The 17,053-nt window shown below is 43.1% G+C and overlaps 1 protein-coding gene across 1 annotated transcript in view; it reads left to right on the plus strand.

Annotated features, from left to right (window-relative positions):
* Positions 1-15,272, plus strand: part of LOC122527362 (plexin-A4) — a 362,759-nt gene extending 347,487 nt beyond the window's left edge. The window contains exons 3-11 of the mRNA XM_043651474.1: positions 9,250-9,981; positions 10,194-10,319; positions 10,493-10,954; positions 11,163-12,841; positions 12,920-13,133; positions 13,228-13,411; positions 13,498-14,208; positions 14,299-14,444; positions 14,538-15,272. Coding sequence (XP_043507409.1) covers positions 9,250-9,981; positions 10,194-10,319; positions 10,493-10,954; positions 11,163-12,841; positions 12,920-13,133; positions 13,228-13,411; positions 13,498-14,208; positions 14,299-14,444; positions 14,538-14,711 — 4,428 coding nt within the window. The 3' untranslated portion in view covers positions 14,712-15,272. The remainder of the gene's footprint in view (positions 1-9,249; positions 9,982-10,193; positions 10,320-10,492; positions 10,955-11,162; positions 12,842-12,919; positions 13,134-13,227; positions 13,412-13,497; positions 14,209-14,298; positions 14,445-14,537) is intronic.
* The last annotated feature ends 1,781 nt before the right edge of the window (positions 15,273-17,053 follow it).

A 17,053-nucleotide genomic window follows, 5' to 3' on the forward strand; every position in this document is an offset into this window, starting at 1 on the left:
ATTAAGCCGGCAGTTAAATTGTTATCGCAATTTCCAAATTTTATGGACGCAAAAAAAAAAAAAAAAAAAAAAAAAGCGGGAGGGAAAGAGAAATCGAAAAAGAAGGAAACTAACAAATTTTCTGTGTATTTTTCTGTGAAACAACGTTACCGTATAATACCGAAATCGTGATTAAAATATCAGCCCGAAAACATGGAAACCGCACGGAAATATCGACGCAACTCGTTTTAAATTTCTGATTCTGATCGAGTGAAACATTAAAATTTGAAACGGGTCGATAGCTCGAACGAACTTTGTTCGTTATACATTTGCATACATATATATATATATTAATTTTTATTTTTACATATATTATTAATTTTTAATATATATATACATACATATATAATTAATTTTAATATATATTATATATTAATATATATTATATTATGTATTAATATATATTATATTATAAATTACATTAATTTATATATATATATATATATATAATTTTTATTTTTACATATACTATTAATTTTAATATATATTATATAATATATATATTAATTTATATATATATATTAATTTTTATTTTTATATACATATATATATTATTAATTTTAATTTATATATATATATATTAATTTTTATTTTTACATACATACATATATTATTAATTTTTAATATATATATATATATCGAATATGCAAGCGTTCGCATTTAAAATATGCACTTTAATCACACTTCTTGAATTAAGCAAACTTCCCCCAATGAAATTCATTGCGACGCGGCCGTCCCATTTTATTCAAATATACGCGGCATGCGCGAACTTCATTCCGCCAGTAATTCCGTCCGGTGGCGTGAATCGAGTGGCCGGCCAGTTTCTATAAATTTTTCACGAAAACGTCGTATATCGTCCCGCGCGCTCTCCCCGGCCCGGAGTGTAATTTTCGCATAAAATTGACACGCGTAGCCCGCGGAGGGGGCGAAGATTGAAGAGCGACAGCGCACTGGATTAATATCTCGCGGTAGCAACCACGCGGGCTCAAAAATGTATACAATCGCGGTGAAATGTTTGATTACATTCGAGATTGACTGGCCTCTCTCTATCCGTCACGGTCGTGCACATACTGTTCTATCGTTTGATATTTCCACGTCCACGCTTGGATAATTCGGATAATTGGATTAAACGCTTGGTGTCTCGGTAACTTTCGAGAAATCTTCCGTGCGAAATTAATAAAGACGGATACTGTTTCTCGCTAGAAACAAATTTAAGCATGGAAGAGGAAGAGGAGATAATGGGAGTTCACGAGACGCCTCGGAAATAAGCGGTTCGATCTCGAAGTTTCCGGCACGTCGGTCACTTCGATTCTTACTCGCCGCGAAACAAGGATGGAACTAATTGCAACGCGCTTAAGCTAGATTTCGACAGGTCCTTAACGTTTCACGAGGAAAACGAATCGATAACTCTGATAAAGTGATTGAATCTGTAGAATTCCTCGTGTCATACGTAAAATTAACCCATTGGCTACTATATTTTGGCGTCTGTTAGATTAGTTTCGTTCGCTGGAACGAAATGGAAATATTATTGATAGTAATTGATAGTAACAAAAAAATATTGGATCGTACGTAAGTGAATTCAATAGCTACATGGAATCATGACGTATATTATTTGAACGTGGTTATTTCATTTAATAGCATTAAAAATAAAAAGGTGTGGTAATAAATTGACGTCTTGCCACGCACGTCGAGCACTTTCTGTTCCAAAATTCTAATATTTTTCTCAGTTTTAAGTACATTCAAGTGAAACAAAATAGGCAAAACAAATAATAAATTTATTACTATTCTCAATAATTTCTATCCAGTGATATCATACCGACGAGTTCAAAAAGCGGCGAATTGTTGCACACGATTATGTAGAGATTATCTAGAGAGAGAGGGTCGCTCGTTATGGTCCGCAATCAGCTGCCAGCGCAAGTGTGGTTAGTCACAGAAAGACACAAATGCATTTTAGTGTGTAGAAAACACAATGAAAGAAGGGAAGCACAAGAAATGTGTAGGATTGTGCATTGAATAACGAATTGTGCCATACCTTACTAGATTATTATAAAATAAAACACTGTTGAATTTTTAGTACGTGCACTAATTTAATTCAATAGAAATACGAACAATTTAACGTAGTGCAGTTCAGCGTATATTGAACCATTTCAATATACTTTCTGAAAGCCAAGGGGTTCTAATTATTTTACAAAATTCACTTCAATTCCAAAAAAAAAAAATTCATCCAGTTTGGTTATACCAAGGTATAACCAATGGGAATGCGGCCTTAAACGGGACAGAGCAGAGAACAACGACACGCGGTCGGGCTCGAAATCGATTCAGGAATGTTCGAGGCTCCGATTCGTCTTTTTTCTCGGTGTCGAGGGCCGATATCGTCGGTGGTGCCCACGCTTCTTTCGCGCGCGTTCACTGCAAGGCGGTGAAACGCCGAGGCGGACAAAGAGGTGAGAACACGGGAGGAAAAAGGAGATGGAGGAGCGAGGGAAAACGAGAAAGTGTTAGACGAAGGGTGGAGAGGAAAGGGAGTCGAGTAATTAAGACGTCCACGGGAGGTTCTTGGTAGCTTTGTATCGAACACGTTATTAGTTTCTTTGTGTCTGGTGATCGGGCGGATCTTGCCCGATGGATAAAAAAGGCGGACGGGGACGGAGTCGTCCTCCTTTTATTTCTATCTTCTCCTCGGATCCCTCATTTTTCTCCTTTTTCCTTTCCTTTACACCGGGCTCCTTTTATTGATTCCTCCTCTGTTTCTTCTTTGTAGTCACGTGACCGTTGAGCTACGTTCTCCACGGTTTTGCACGCTCGATAGGAGATTGCACGCTGTTTAATCGCGGTGTCGAAGGTTAAGGGGAAAAGAAAAGAGAGAGAGAGAGAGAGAGAGAAAGGTGATGGCGGTCGTCTTGAAGAGAAAGAAATCGTCGGTGAATCTGTATATGTATATAGATTGATAAATTTGCAATAACCTTTAAACCCAGGCCTGGGTGAGGGGTTTTCTCTGTTCGATTCGCCGCTCGACTCTCCTATTTATCTTGTTTCGTGATTCGATTGCAATTGTTCCTCTGTAATCGGCCGCTTTCCACAGTTTTATTATCACAATTACAATCGCGCGATCCTTTCGTTCGTTTTCAGAGATAAAACATTATTACACTCTGTATAATAATCTCTCCTGTGTTGTTCTTTAAGAAATCGTCTTTAAGAGAACACGTATGGAGATAAAGAATAATTACACTCATTAAGATGGAATTTTTTTTCTTTTTTTTTTTTTTTAGGTAAACAGCGTGTAAGAAACCAATTTATACATTACCGAAATGTTTAAAGTATTACCGCCGTTAATATACAATATCGAAAAAGTGCTTATCGAGCCATCACTCGGCGTGAGCGAGTTCGCGTCAAAGCAAGTAGGAAAACGTGTTCTCGCGTTCTCAAAGAAGAAAGAAAAAAAAAGAAAAGGCACGGGCTCGTTAATTGACCAGCAACGGAGAAGCGAGAATAGCGTACGATGGTTGTTACTCTCCGTGTAATCGCGTTGGTAAATCGCGCCGTAAAAACTCTACGCGAGGCTTCTTATTTCATTACCAGTCGAGCGAGAGATGAAAGATATACGTGGATAATTGAGGGCTGCCGATCTGACAGATCCCGCGGATCTTGCGCGCACCGTGGTAATTATATTTATTATATTTGCCCAGCGACGAAGTTTTAATCCTTCATTCTTCGCGCGATAGAGCAATCACGGGAAACTAGGATAATCGACGGCTTTTCCGACGGACCACTTGCGTCTTGGTCGATTCTTCGGCTTCTCAGACTGTTTCTCGACGAAACGATGAAAAGACGGCGGAAGAGGAGCGGCGACGAACAGCATTGATTAACACGTTAAGTGCCAAAGCAAATTTAACGCACGTATATATTAACCTCTTGCGCTGGAATCACGAGAATTTTTCCTTCCAAATTGCAACATTTTCTCGGCTATAAATATATTTAAACGTAACTCAGGCAAAACAAATGATAAGTTTATTAATTTAATTTATAATCTCAATAATTTCTATCCAGTGACGTCATACCGACGAGTCCAAAAGGAAAAAGAAAGCGACGATTTATTAATTGTGCGGTTCGGTCGCTCGTTATGGTCCGCGAACCAGTTGCCAGCGCAATGGGTTAAAAATTGAAAAACTTTCAGATTACAGAAAAAGAATCGTAGCCGAGTGTTGCTTCTATTGATATTTATTATATAAATGGTATTCAGTATAATAATGTGATAATAATTTTAGTGGGTTTTATCAAAATAGGCAACAATTTGATTTTTCTTTGCACCCATCGTTGAAGAACGTTTGTAACTTTTTCAATCGCGTGTCTACTAATATTTCTGCCCAGCAGCTGTTGTATCTTCTTCGTAACAATTTTTACAAAATTTTTTTACTTGGGATGCTGTATGTTATCATACTGTTACCGTTTTGCTTATCGTAGAATCTGTATATCGAGCAGCGTAAACGGAAAGATGAACAAAGTACGCTCGGCACTTAACGCGTTAAGGCGTTCGGTAATTTTTTCTCAATAGTTTGATAATTGGAATGATTTTTATCGCGGGCCAAAGCTTAGAAATTATTCCTACCTCTTCGTCGGACGTCCGACTGTCGTTTTAACGTGATGGCGTGACCCCACTGACTTCTAAAGACCCGTGAACTTCAGAAGTTCCTACTCGGCTTCGTCAAGTCGAAGTCTGTGTCGTGCCCCGCGCTCAGGCAGAGACTTTGACAAGCGATTTTTGCAACGAATGGAACAGACAGACGGTAAATGGAAAGAATGTGACGCGAAGTTTAGAACGAAGTAATTTTCACTGTATTCACTTTAAGTGAATCGTGTAATTTATCGTGTAGGGAAAAGAATTTAGAAACGAAAAATTCGTTTAAATACAATAAAATAAATATAGAAATATATATATATATATATTTATATTTATATTAGTTTATTATATTTTATTAATTTAAATTATAATAAATGTATATATTTATTATAATTTAAATTAATAAAATAAATATAGAAATAATCAAATAACATCTACAAAATGTCAATATCAAATTGATAATTCAAAATTAATGATATATATATATATAGTATAAATATTACTATTAATTTCCTTATTATTATAAGGTAATTAGTTACTATTAATTTCCTAATTACTATAGTATAAATATTACTATATTACACTATATATATATATTAATAAAATAAATATAATATAGAAATAATCAAATAACATCTACAAAGTGTCAATATCAAATTAATAATTCAAAATTAATTATATATATATATATAGTATAAATATTACATTTAATTTCCAAAAAAAAACAAAAAGAAAGAGGAACAATGAAAGGGCGTGCACGCGCATCATCCGCGATTGAAATCATTGCAACAACCGGGCATGATCCTCGCTCGCTGACAGCGGATAAAAATCACCCTGCTGGTGGCTGGTGTTTTAGCCGGTGGACCAGACGTGCAATTAACATTCGCGGTAGCTCGATAATTATTGTTATTATATCCGTACGCGGGATAAGCGGACAGAGATTGCAACAGAGTAGTAGTGGTACAGAGAGAGGCGGCCGTCGAGGCCGGGTCGGTCGATTCGTTTATTCGGGGCAGAGGTCACGTGCCGGCCTTTCCCCGGAGGACTTCCTTCTACGAACCTCTTCCCCCTTCTTTCACCTTCTCCTCGCTTTGCCTCCCTGCCAGCCGGCGGCCGTCGCGGTCTTGAACTTTGTCTCCTTTCTATCGTGCGGTTCATCGCGGCCGATGCCATGCGAATCGTGCAATTAAACGGTTGGAAAATAAAGGGTTGAGAGGCTTGCCCGTTAGGCTTCCATGCTCGCGGCGATAACTAGGCGCGCCGCGGTCTATCGTGGGTGGGAAGAGACGTCGGTGATTGAAGGATATGAAACGTGTAATGCACTTACCTGGTAGTACCCGTGGCTAGCCGTGGATCGAACGCTTCCACCTCTTTTTTTTCTCTCACTCTTTTCTCGAGTGGTCGGTTCGATGGTGTCGCGACAGCCACACATCTTGGTACTCGCGCTTCTTTCATGCCATTTCTGTTTCTCCTCGAACGAATACCATTTTCACGTCTCGAATCTGAAAATTCGATGCTTTTAACCAGAGGCCGAATCGATATTACCGGATACCGGGTAAAATATACCAGTATTTTTAGGTTACTATTCGATTACGTTCGATGAAACCGAAACGGTGCGAATACCAGTATGATGGTATTAAAACGATGTTAGGTTGGTAGATGTATTAAATAAAATATTAATAGATTAGAATAGAAAAGGAAAAGTAGACAGTGAGTTGGCCACTCCAGGATTAAAGTGCAAATAGAGAAATCAAAGAGCAAGAAATAATTTATGAAATTTACATTAAAGGAGAAACATAGAACAGACACAAAGGATCCTCGGAATTTTTAGGAGTCTTTTTAGGAGATTCCTAGAAAAAATAAGGTTGATACCTGAAGACAATAAATGACACTCGGAAGAAAGGACGAAAGTCAATTGAATTCTGTGCGAGTTATCGAACGAGTCGGATGAATCGCTTTTGAATAAACGCGGAATTATACAGGCGTATAATTGTATAATTATATATGTTCTTTATTTTACTAAAAAATCGTTCGTCTTTGAAAATACATATAAATATATTGTACAATATGATACAATATAATATAATACAAATATAAAAAATATAAATATATATATATATAAATATAATACAAGTATAAAAAATATAAATATATATATATAAATATAATACAAATATAAAAAATATAAATATATATAAATATAATACAAATATAAAAAATATATATATATATACATATATATAATTTTAATGGAAAATTATAAATTCGTTATTTCGATTACTTTGGTACTGTTAAATGTGGAGTATCAACGTTAACTGTCACATTGTAACGTATCATTTTTACGAGCGTGAAAGCGCCAGGCTAGATAACACACGGCAAAGCCGTACATAATCCCTGATACAGGGGCCCTCGGTTTTCCCGTAATTAAATATCGCGACATCCGGTAATTAGATTTCGTAATTAAACGCTTGGAAGTGAAATTGTAATTGGAGGAATTGAAAAGGAGCGGAACTAAAGCCGTGGCGCGGTATCGTCGGTGGAGGGGAAGGTGGACACGCGTGTTCCCCCAGAGGGAAGGTAGCACGTACACCCATTAATTTCATCTTCCGGATTTGTCCTTCTTTTCAACGTGTCTCAGGATTGCGCAACGCGATAAAAAGTGCTCGCGTCAAAAGGCGAGCGCGATAATTAACAGGCAGAATATTTGTCTTGCCGAGTATAATAAAGTTACCTCTGTTATTCACCTCTGTTTAGCATTTATATTAAAAGCTGTAATTTTTAATTTATATTAGAGAAAGAAAAGAAAGGAAAAAAATAGGAAAGGCGAGGGGAATTCGTTCTGCAAAAACATACACGGTGGCTCACGAAATACTAATGATAATTCCTAAATACAGACGCGAATGATATGTTTCGAGAGAAATCGTGTTTCACGAACCGCTCCGTATATGTTCATTGTCGGGCGATCATGATAAACACTTGTGGAACGTTTATGACGTTCAATCAAGTTGCTTTGAAGTTGCGACATTAGCCTGGACGATATATGTGTGCACGTGTGCGTTTAAAATGGGATGAAGTACCGGCAAGAAAGAGGAAAAAACCCGGGTGGATAGAAAATCGTGCGAGAGAGCACACTTGAGGGAGAAAGTGTGTTCAAAGCGTAAAGACGTAACGAGTGCGAAGATAACATATGTTTCAAGCGTCGCGTCGCCGTGAAAGAGAAAGAGCCGCGAAAGAACGGCTATTTTCTGTTGCCGCGCGTTAAAAAAGAACCGACCCGTGAGAGGATTTCCCCGTTTTAAACGTCCACATTATATAATCGAGTCACTGTGGAAACGATTCGACGAGCACGAAGAAGAGATCTCTGACACCTTTACTATCCGTCACAATTATAATCAAGCGCGTAATTGATCCCGTAAATAATTAGACGAAAAAAAAGGTTTCCAAGTGCGATCGATGTTAGTCAATTGTAACTGCTTGCTACTAATGCTAATTGAAACTTTAATACACATATCACACAACATCTCGTTTGCGTAGTCCTATTTACTTAAAAAAGTCATTCGATAATAGTTACTTACTTGACGTTGAATTTTTCTGATCTCGGCCAACGAGAATAAAACGAAGCGTGACACTCGGCAATCTAAACGTTTCTGAAAGTGCCTGATGCACGTCACGCGTACAATTATTATTTTCAACTTCGAGATTTCCCTCGAGAAGACTTTTCTTGCATAACAAATCGCAACGTTCAACGACACGGTATCTTTAGAATCTCTTCGATCTTTAGAACGAAGCTCAGGCCAGTTCATCAGGCGATCACTGTTATTCATCTCTAGATCCCTTTTTTTCTTTTTTTTTTTTTTAATCAAACGAGCCTCCTCTTCTTAATCGCAATTCACACGGAAACGAAATTCAGTAAAGAGTATCCCGACGAGTCGATTTTACAATTGTAATTTTTCACGAATTCCACGAACAAAATAACAAATTAAAACTGCGAAGCGTGGGCTGGATTTCCAAAAAAAAATGGAAACGCGGATTCGGACGTTACGCGTTGATAAGCGATTAATATTTAAAAAACGTGGAAACGAGACGCATTCGGTGTTAATGTTTCATTCATCGCGGGTGTGCCAGGGTGTATCATCGTTTCGATGAATAAATCATATTGAGCTAACAGCACCTGAAAGGAAACCATCGAAGGGAAGGGGTTGAATTAACCAACCCCACGATACCCTCCCCTGTTCTTTATTTCGTTTTAACGAACTGCGGATTCTATTCGGAATCCATAGTCCGAACTTACGGCAGTTCGACGGTCCTCGCTTATCCACTTTTCTGCCGGACGATAAAGTTACTACATAGTAACGTGTGAATTGCAAATAATATAACAGGAGATCGATTAGCAATTCTTTTCCTTTTTTTTTTTTTTATTTTACCGAGTATCCGCAGCGAAAAGCGATCGTTCGACTTTTGCAATCACCCTCGATTTGCCAACGATCGATATCGTATGTGGCGAGAAGGGATAAAAAGCGTGCAAGGTCGATCTCGCACACAAAATCGAGAGCACCAATTAATCGCGTTATTACGCGTGTTTCTTGTTGCAGGTGGTAGTGGAGAGCTCGACCCTGGCCCTAGAGTACGGGGACCTGGAGATCGATCCAGATTCCCCGGTGAACCCGGACCTGTTGTTCGACTCGCAGCTGATGCACCTGTACGTCATGACGCAAAAGACCGTGTCGAAGGTGAAGGTGCAGGAATGCTCGGTGTACAAGACCTGCCTGGATTGTCTCGGTGCCAAGGACCCGTATTGCGGCTGGTGCTCGCTGGAGAACAAATGCAATCTGCGCAGCGATTGCCAAGACGCTGCCAAGGATCCGCTCTACTGGATCTCATACAAAAGCGGCAGATGCACCACCATCACGACCGTCACGCCGGACCAGTTGCAACGGACGACCGCCAGAACGTTGGAGCTGGTCATCGAGAATCTGCCGACCCTTTCCGGCCAGTTTCTCTGCGCGTTCTCCACCCTGGACAAGACCCTGATCACAAACGCGTCGAGGAAATCGTTCGGCGTGAACTGCACCACGCCCAGGACCGATCTGCTGCCGTCAATTCCGCAAGGGGAGCATCACTTCACCGCGAAACTTTCAGTTCGAATGACGAACGGGCCTGACCTCGTCGACACCAATTTCACGTTCTTCGATTGCAACACGTACAGCTCGTGCACCAAGTGCGTATCATCGAGCTTCCCCTGTGACTGGTGCGTCGACGGGCACAGGTGCACCCACGACACGGCTGAGAACTGTCGGAACGATATATTGGTCACCGGAGTTAGCGTAAGTGGAGCTTCTGTCCTAATGGTTGAACGATGGTTATTGGTCATCCGGGGACCGAGAGCGATTTGAACGAACCGATTCGGTGAATCTTGTTAGAAACTCTATGATCGTCTACGATTACGGAGTTATCGGAGTTACATTCCACAAGATTGAATCGCGCGACTTTATCACTACTCGTTTGAAACTGATCGATTCTCTCGTCGTGTTCACAGAGGACGGGCCCGAGCTACAGAAGCGGCCCGGCGTTCTGCCCGACGTTGAACGCGACTGACTCGCAGGAGATCCTGGTGTCTTCCGGCGTGAAGAAGGTGATACGAGTTAAAGTGCACATCATCGGGGTAAGTAGTCGTCGGGATCCTAGAATTCTTAAAGCCTAACGCTGTGAACATCGACGCTTAATGCCCGCGAACGTTTTCGCGTGTCGTTAGCCAGCCTTTCACAGGCAGATAAGGAAGAGAGAATCGCGAGAGGATTGACGCGCTAACATCTGTGCGAAACTAATCTTTTCCAGCAATTCATCGTGCAGACCCGGTTCGTCTGTCAGTTCAACATAGAAGGTCGTGTGACGATCGTGAACGCTCGGCTGCTCGCGGACACGATTTACTGCGAGGAGACAGAGTTTTCCTACACGTCCCGAGCGCCCAACATCACCGTGCCGTTCGCGGTGATCTGGGGCGGCTCGAAACCTTTGGACAACCCGCACAACATCCATCTGGTGATATACCGGTGCCGCGACATGGCCGACAACTGCGGAATGTGCCTGACCCTGGCGCCCAAGTACGACTGCGGATGGTGTCAGAGCACGGACAGATGCGAGGTGAAGGACAACTGCGAACGCAACACGGGCATGTGGTTGAATAGCAACCAGACCTGCCCCAATCCCGAGATACACTCGTTCGAGCCGGTTATGGGGCCTTGGGAAGGTAACACGAACGTGACGATACGCGGCATCAACTTGGGTCAGACGTTCATGGTGAGAGGAAATTTCTTGCTTTAAAAAAAAAAAAAAAAAAGAGAATTACGCGACGTGACGTGTTTCTCGGGAAACGATGAGACATCTACGATCATTTTGAAAAAGAATTTCGAAAGTCGAGATAACTTGGATTCGAAATCTGTTATTGGAATGAAACTTGCTTCGAGTCAATTCTGGCGTACATGGTATAACGAATGATTTATTTTAGGACATCTACCGCGGCGTGATGGTCGGTGGATTACCCTGCCTGCCGTATCAGGAACTCTACATGCGCACAAAGCAGATCGTCTGCCGGGTGGACGGTCCAGGTACACCAGAGGGCAAACGCGGACCAGTAATCGTGAGAATCGAAGACTTTAGGGGCCAATCCGAGTACAATTTCGAGTTTGTGGATCCTCAGATTCTCTCCATATCGCCGAAATATGGGCCTATGAGCGGTGGGACCACCGTGAGGATCACCGGCAAATATATGAACGCCGGCAGCACCATCAAGGCATTCATCGACGAGTTACCGTGCTCCATAATCAGCGCAGAGATGAACGAGGCGCTCTGCATGACCAGCGCCAGCGATCACAAAAGAAACGGCACGGTCAAGATGACGTTCGACGGCGCGTTCCGAATTTACAGTGGAACGTTCGAGTACGCGGACGATCCAACGATCGAAAGCGTGGAGAGCGGCGTCGCGGGCCAGATGAAAATTCCAAAGGGCATACCAGCAGGAGGAATAAAGATCTCGGTAACTGGCAAAAACCTCGGCTACATTCAGAGTCCGCAGATGTACGTGTACCACGACGAGAAGATGTTCGTGTCGCAATGCGAGGTGCATAGCCAAGAGAGCATGATCTGTAAATCGCCGACCATCGAAGTTCCAGACAATGTTGTCCTGGACGCGGAAAAACCGTTGATGTTGGAATACGGCTTCCGTATGGACAACGTGACAGGCGTGCAGAATCTGTCGCAACACGGATTCAACCATTTTCTCCTTTATCCGAATCCTATATACGAAGTGTTCGACGAAGAGATCAAGTATTACAAGAGCGACTACCTGACCATCAATGGCCAGCATCTGGATCGTGCTTGCCAGGAATCAGACGTGACGGTGCAAATAGGAAACGCATTCTGCAACGTTACCTCGCTGTCCAGGCAACAGCTCACCTGCAGGCCACCTCTGACACAACCGCCAGCCATCGACTCCGATGGTTTCCCGAATAAGCAAGAACTGCCCGAGGTAATCGTGATCGTGGGCGGCACACTTCGTTACAACATAGGGAAACTGAGCTACGCACTGCCAGCCGGTCTTAACGGGCCGCTATCGAAACCAGCTCTGATCGGGGTGATCGCCGCAATTGTGATCCTAGTGTTCGTGTTCATCGCCTTCCTCATTGCGTACCGGCGCAAGTCCACGGAAAGCAATCGGGTACTGAAGAACATGCAAGAGCAAATGGACATTCTGGAGCTTCGTGTCGCGGCTGAATGTAAGGAAGCGTTCGCCGAGTTGCAAACGGAGATGACGGATCTCACGGGCGACTTGACCAGCGGAGGTATACCTTTCCTCGATTATCGAACCTACGCCATGATGATATTGTTCCCGAGCGACGACAATAGCCCGGTCCTGCAATGGGATCGACCGGAATTGGCGCGCAAAGAGAAAGGATTGCGCTTATTTGGACAACTGATCATGAATAAAACGTTCTTGCTCCTCTTTGTAAGAACTCTCGAGAGCAATCGATACTTCTCGATGAGGGACAGGGTGAACGTAGCTAGTCTTATTATGGTTACGCTTCAGAGTAAGATGGAATATTGTACAGATATCCTGAAGACCCTTTTGGCAGAACTGATTGAGAAATGTACGGAAGGAAAGAGCCATCCGAAACTCTTCCTTAGACGGTAAGTTCAACGCCCCCCCCCCCCTTAAAAAAATATTTCTATTAGAATAATGACGATACGATCCATTTTGTGCTTCAGAACGGAAAGTGTCGCTGAAAAGATGTTATCAGCTTGGTTCACTTTCCTCCTGTACAAGTTCATGCGAGAATGTGCCGGAGAACCATTGTATGTACTATTTCGCGCGGTAAAACAACAAGTCGATAAGGGTCCTGTCGATGCCATCACGTCTGAAGCACGATACTCATTGTCAGAAGAGAAACTGATCAGACAGTCCATTGACTTCAAACCAATGGTAAAGCCTCTTTATCCTGGATGGATCTTTATAATTTTTCTTTTCTGTCACGACTTTCTTTTCAATACAAAAATTAACGATTTTTTTTTTTTAGACGGTTTACGTGTCTATATCTCAACAAACGGTCTTCGTCGGTGGTATGGATCCAAATACAGAAAACGTACCAGTCAAGGTTCTTGACTGCGACACGATATCTCAAGTGAAGGAAAAGGCATTGGACACGATCTACAGAGCTACGCCTTATAGCCAGAGGCCAAGAAAAGACGATCTTGATCTTGGTAAGATTTCAAGTTCATTTTAAACTCAACATTGTACAAACGATGCGATGTGGTATAAGTGATCTAACGTGTAATTGCTGCAACAGAATGGCGAACTGGAGCATCCGGCAGATTGATCCTTTACGACGAGGACTCGACGACAAAAACGGAGGGCGAATGGAAGAAACGGAATACGCTGAACCATTACAGGGTACCAGATGGAGCGTCGCTCAACTTAGTTTCCAAGCAATCGTCAATCTACAATCTATCGATCCTTTCCGAGAAGACGGACAAATCGCACAAATACGAAACTCTAAACCTTAGTAAATTTAGTTCAGCCAGTCCTCCGCTCTCGCGTGCCACGTCGCCGTTAAATCAAAATCACGACGGTGGTTTGAAGTGTTGGCATCTCGTCAAGCACCATGACTCGGATGCACGAAAGGAAGGGGACCGTGGGAACAAAATGGTGTCAGAGATCTACCTGACGAGGCTACTAGCCACAAAAGGTACTCTTCAGAAGTTCGTCGACGACCTGTTCGAAACAATCTTTAGCACTGCCCATCGAGGATCAGCTCTTCCCCTCGCGATCAAATACATGTTTGACTTCATGGACGACCAAGCGCTGCAGCACGGCATATCCGACCCTGAAGTCGTTCACACATGGAAGAGCAACTCGCTTCCGCTCAGGTTTTGGGTGAATCTCATTAAGAACCCGAACTTTATCTTCGATATACACAAGTCCAACATCGTGGACTCGTGTCTATCCGTCGTCGCGCAAACATTTATGGACAGTTGTTCCACTTCCGATCATAGATTAGGTATGAGTCTAGTGTTTTTGTTAAAATTCCATAAAATTATTCCGTTGAATTTTAAACGTTATGAGATCGTCTTCTTTTCTATTTCACTAGGTAAGGACTCGCCGAGTTCTAAACTACTTTATGCAAAGGACATTCCAGTGTACAAAGAGTGGGTAGAACGTTATTATGCAGATATCAAAGTGATGCCAGCCATATCCGATCAAGACATGAACGCCATGCTTGCCGAAGAGTCTAGGGTATATATACACAAATCTCTTTTTTTCCTTTCTCGATTCTTGAAATTAAGTTTGCCACTGAGATTATGATCATTGTTAATTTCTATTTTTCAGTTGCATACGACAGAGTTCAACACGAATTGTGCCCTGTACGAATTATACACGTACGCGAGTAAATACAACGAACAGCTGATAGTTACTCTGGAGGAAGACGAGTTCTCACAGAAGCAAAGATTGGCGTACAAGCTCGAACAGGTACACAATATAATGGCGGCGGACAACCCCTGATGTACCATGAACTCTATGAAGCATATGACAAAGCCCGCCCGCCAAGAGTTGCCCTGCTGAATATTCTACTGCAGTTAGGTACTCTTAACGAAGCACCAAGAGGACTGGCCTATGTTGTAATCGATCGTCTCAGGTTTCCGTGCAAGCCAGTTATCTCAGCTTAGTACGCGAATTATTAATACAAGAAGAAATTACGGACCGCTAAACAATATATTCGAACGAAGAGAAGTATTAAAAAAAAAAAAAGATGTCTACGAGGACTGAAGTGTTTCTGTGACAAAGTCTTCTGAATTTGGTCGCTGGCTGGTAGGTGTGGCGGTAATCACAACGGCGCATCGTCACGCATAATTGTATATAAAATACCAAAATCACGATTAATTGTAATGGAATTATCGACCGTGCATTCACACCGGCCCCGGCGGCCACGCAGCCACACACAACAGATGAAAACTGAGAAATCTTTCGCGCGCTATGAAATCATCGTGGCGACGATTTGCACGCCGCGACAGGCGGATAGGGTTTTAAAACGAACGAAAAAAAAAAAAAAAAAAAAAAAAAAAAAATAACGAACGACGGCCAGAGTCTTGACACCCAGAGTCTTACTCTCAACTTCCACCGCCATTCAACCTGTTTCAAGCTGTTTTCCTCCAAACACTTTCGGCAAGAAGTTCGAATTCTCCGTTTGGCGGATAAATGTCGCGAAAGCGACTTGCGGAGTCGGATCGCGTTGCATCCGGGGGACGTAAACGCGCGCGATACGTTGCTACGGCAAGCCAATAATTATTGTTTTTACCCGGCAGCAGCGGGCCGCAATTAAAAACTGTTTATTTATTCAGCTCCGGCTTTTTAGCATTCGCCCTCGCCGGTGCAGGTGAGGCTAGGGACCCGTGTGTGTGTGTGCGTGTGTGTGTGTGTGTATGCGCGTTCCACACGCGTACATACGTGTGTCTCCGCCATCCGGCACGATTTTTCGGCTTGCCAAACCCGTTGTTTCCAATTTCCCTCCCCCCCCCCCTCCCCCCATCGCCACCACGAACGTGTCATTTTCCAGTCGCCGTTGAGCCGGACGTTGCCGAAAAAATTGCCAACCGGCCGGCGATTCGATCGGTCGGCGAAACGGACATTAAAAAACATAATGACGGTCGCCTGCAGCTCTCCCCCAAGTCTCGCTCGATCTCGACACATCAACCATCTCGACGAGAATCAACCACTCGACTTTCCCTCTTCTTCGGCGACGACTGCAGTCGAGATCTGATTTTCGATTCTCGCGGCACTGACAATTTCCTAGTTGCAAACTCTGGGTTTTAAAGTTTCGCGGTTTGGGTTTTAAAGATTTCGCGACCTAAAGACACTTTGATCGGACGTGCAGCAGGAGCGGGAAGAAGAATTCGCGTGCGCGATTCGATTCGACTCGATTCGATTCGATACGATTCGATAGAGGCGGCGGCGGTGCGCGCTATCTCGCGCGCCGAGATTTATTATTTAATCTCGCGTCACGATATTTATTATTGCACGTAGCCCCGTGGGTCTATAAAAAATATCACGCGTTATCGCGTACAATGTCCGGTCAATAACAAGCTGACGATACCTTTGCCTCGTGTGTATCGAAATCGTCGAGAGCCGAGGCCAGCGAGCACGCAGCCGAAACCCGCGGAAAATGCAGAAAACAGATTGCGTACGTGTTGCGTCGATCTGCGCGATTTCGGAAGTATAGAGAAGAAAAGAGAGAGAGAGAGATGAGAGGGACGAGAGACGGTGCGCGAGGGAACGAGCCGAGAGATGGGGAAAGGGGAGGAGGAGGAGGGCTACGCGAGGAGAAGTTAGAACAAATAAAGCGATAAAATATATAATATTACGTCGCTACCGCCGGCTGGCCGACTCGTGCATTCCAGAGTGCATTGCCCTCGCAAATACTCCCCCGGCCTTCCCGGCGAGGCACACGTCACGCCGGCCTTAATACGAAATTACTGCTAAAGCGTGCCGGCGCGTACGCTTTTCGCCGCGAATTTCTTTCATCCGTGTTTCCCTCCATCCATCCGTCCTTCCTTCCTTCCTTTCTTTCTTTCTTTCTTTCTTTCTTTCGCTCCGCGCGCTCGCCTACACCTGCCTCTCCCTCGATCCCCCGTGTCATCTTCCCGCTCGCGAATCTCTGCTCGCGAGTGTGTCGATAAATATTGAAAATCGGCCGCGGCCGAAAGAGAAAGAGACGAAGAAACCAACGAGGCAATTCCGAGGCGTATTACCGAAGGCGCGGGAATCGAATGGAACCGGGAGGGATTCGACTTTGTAACAAACAAAGGGGGCCGCCGCGCACCGAAAATATCTTACGGCGAAACGCGCAC

This window comes from Frieseomelitta varia, unplaced genomic scaffold, assembly GCF_011392965.1.
Source record: "Frieseomelitta varia isolate USP_RPSP 00005682 unplaced genomic scaffold, Fvar_1.2 scaffold_215, whole genome shotgun sequence".
Classification (NCBI taxonomy): domain Eukaryota; kingdom Metazoa; phylum Arthropoda; class Insecta; order Hymenoptera; family Apidae; genus Frieseomelitta; species Frieseomelitta varia.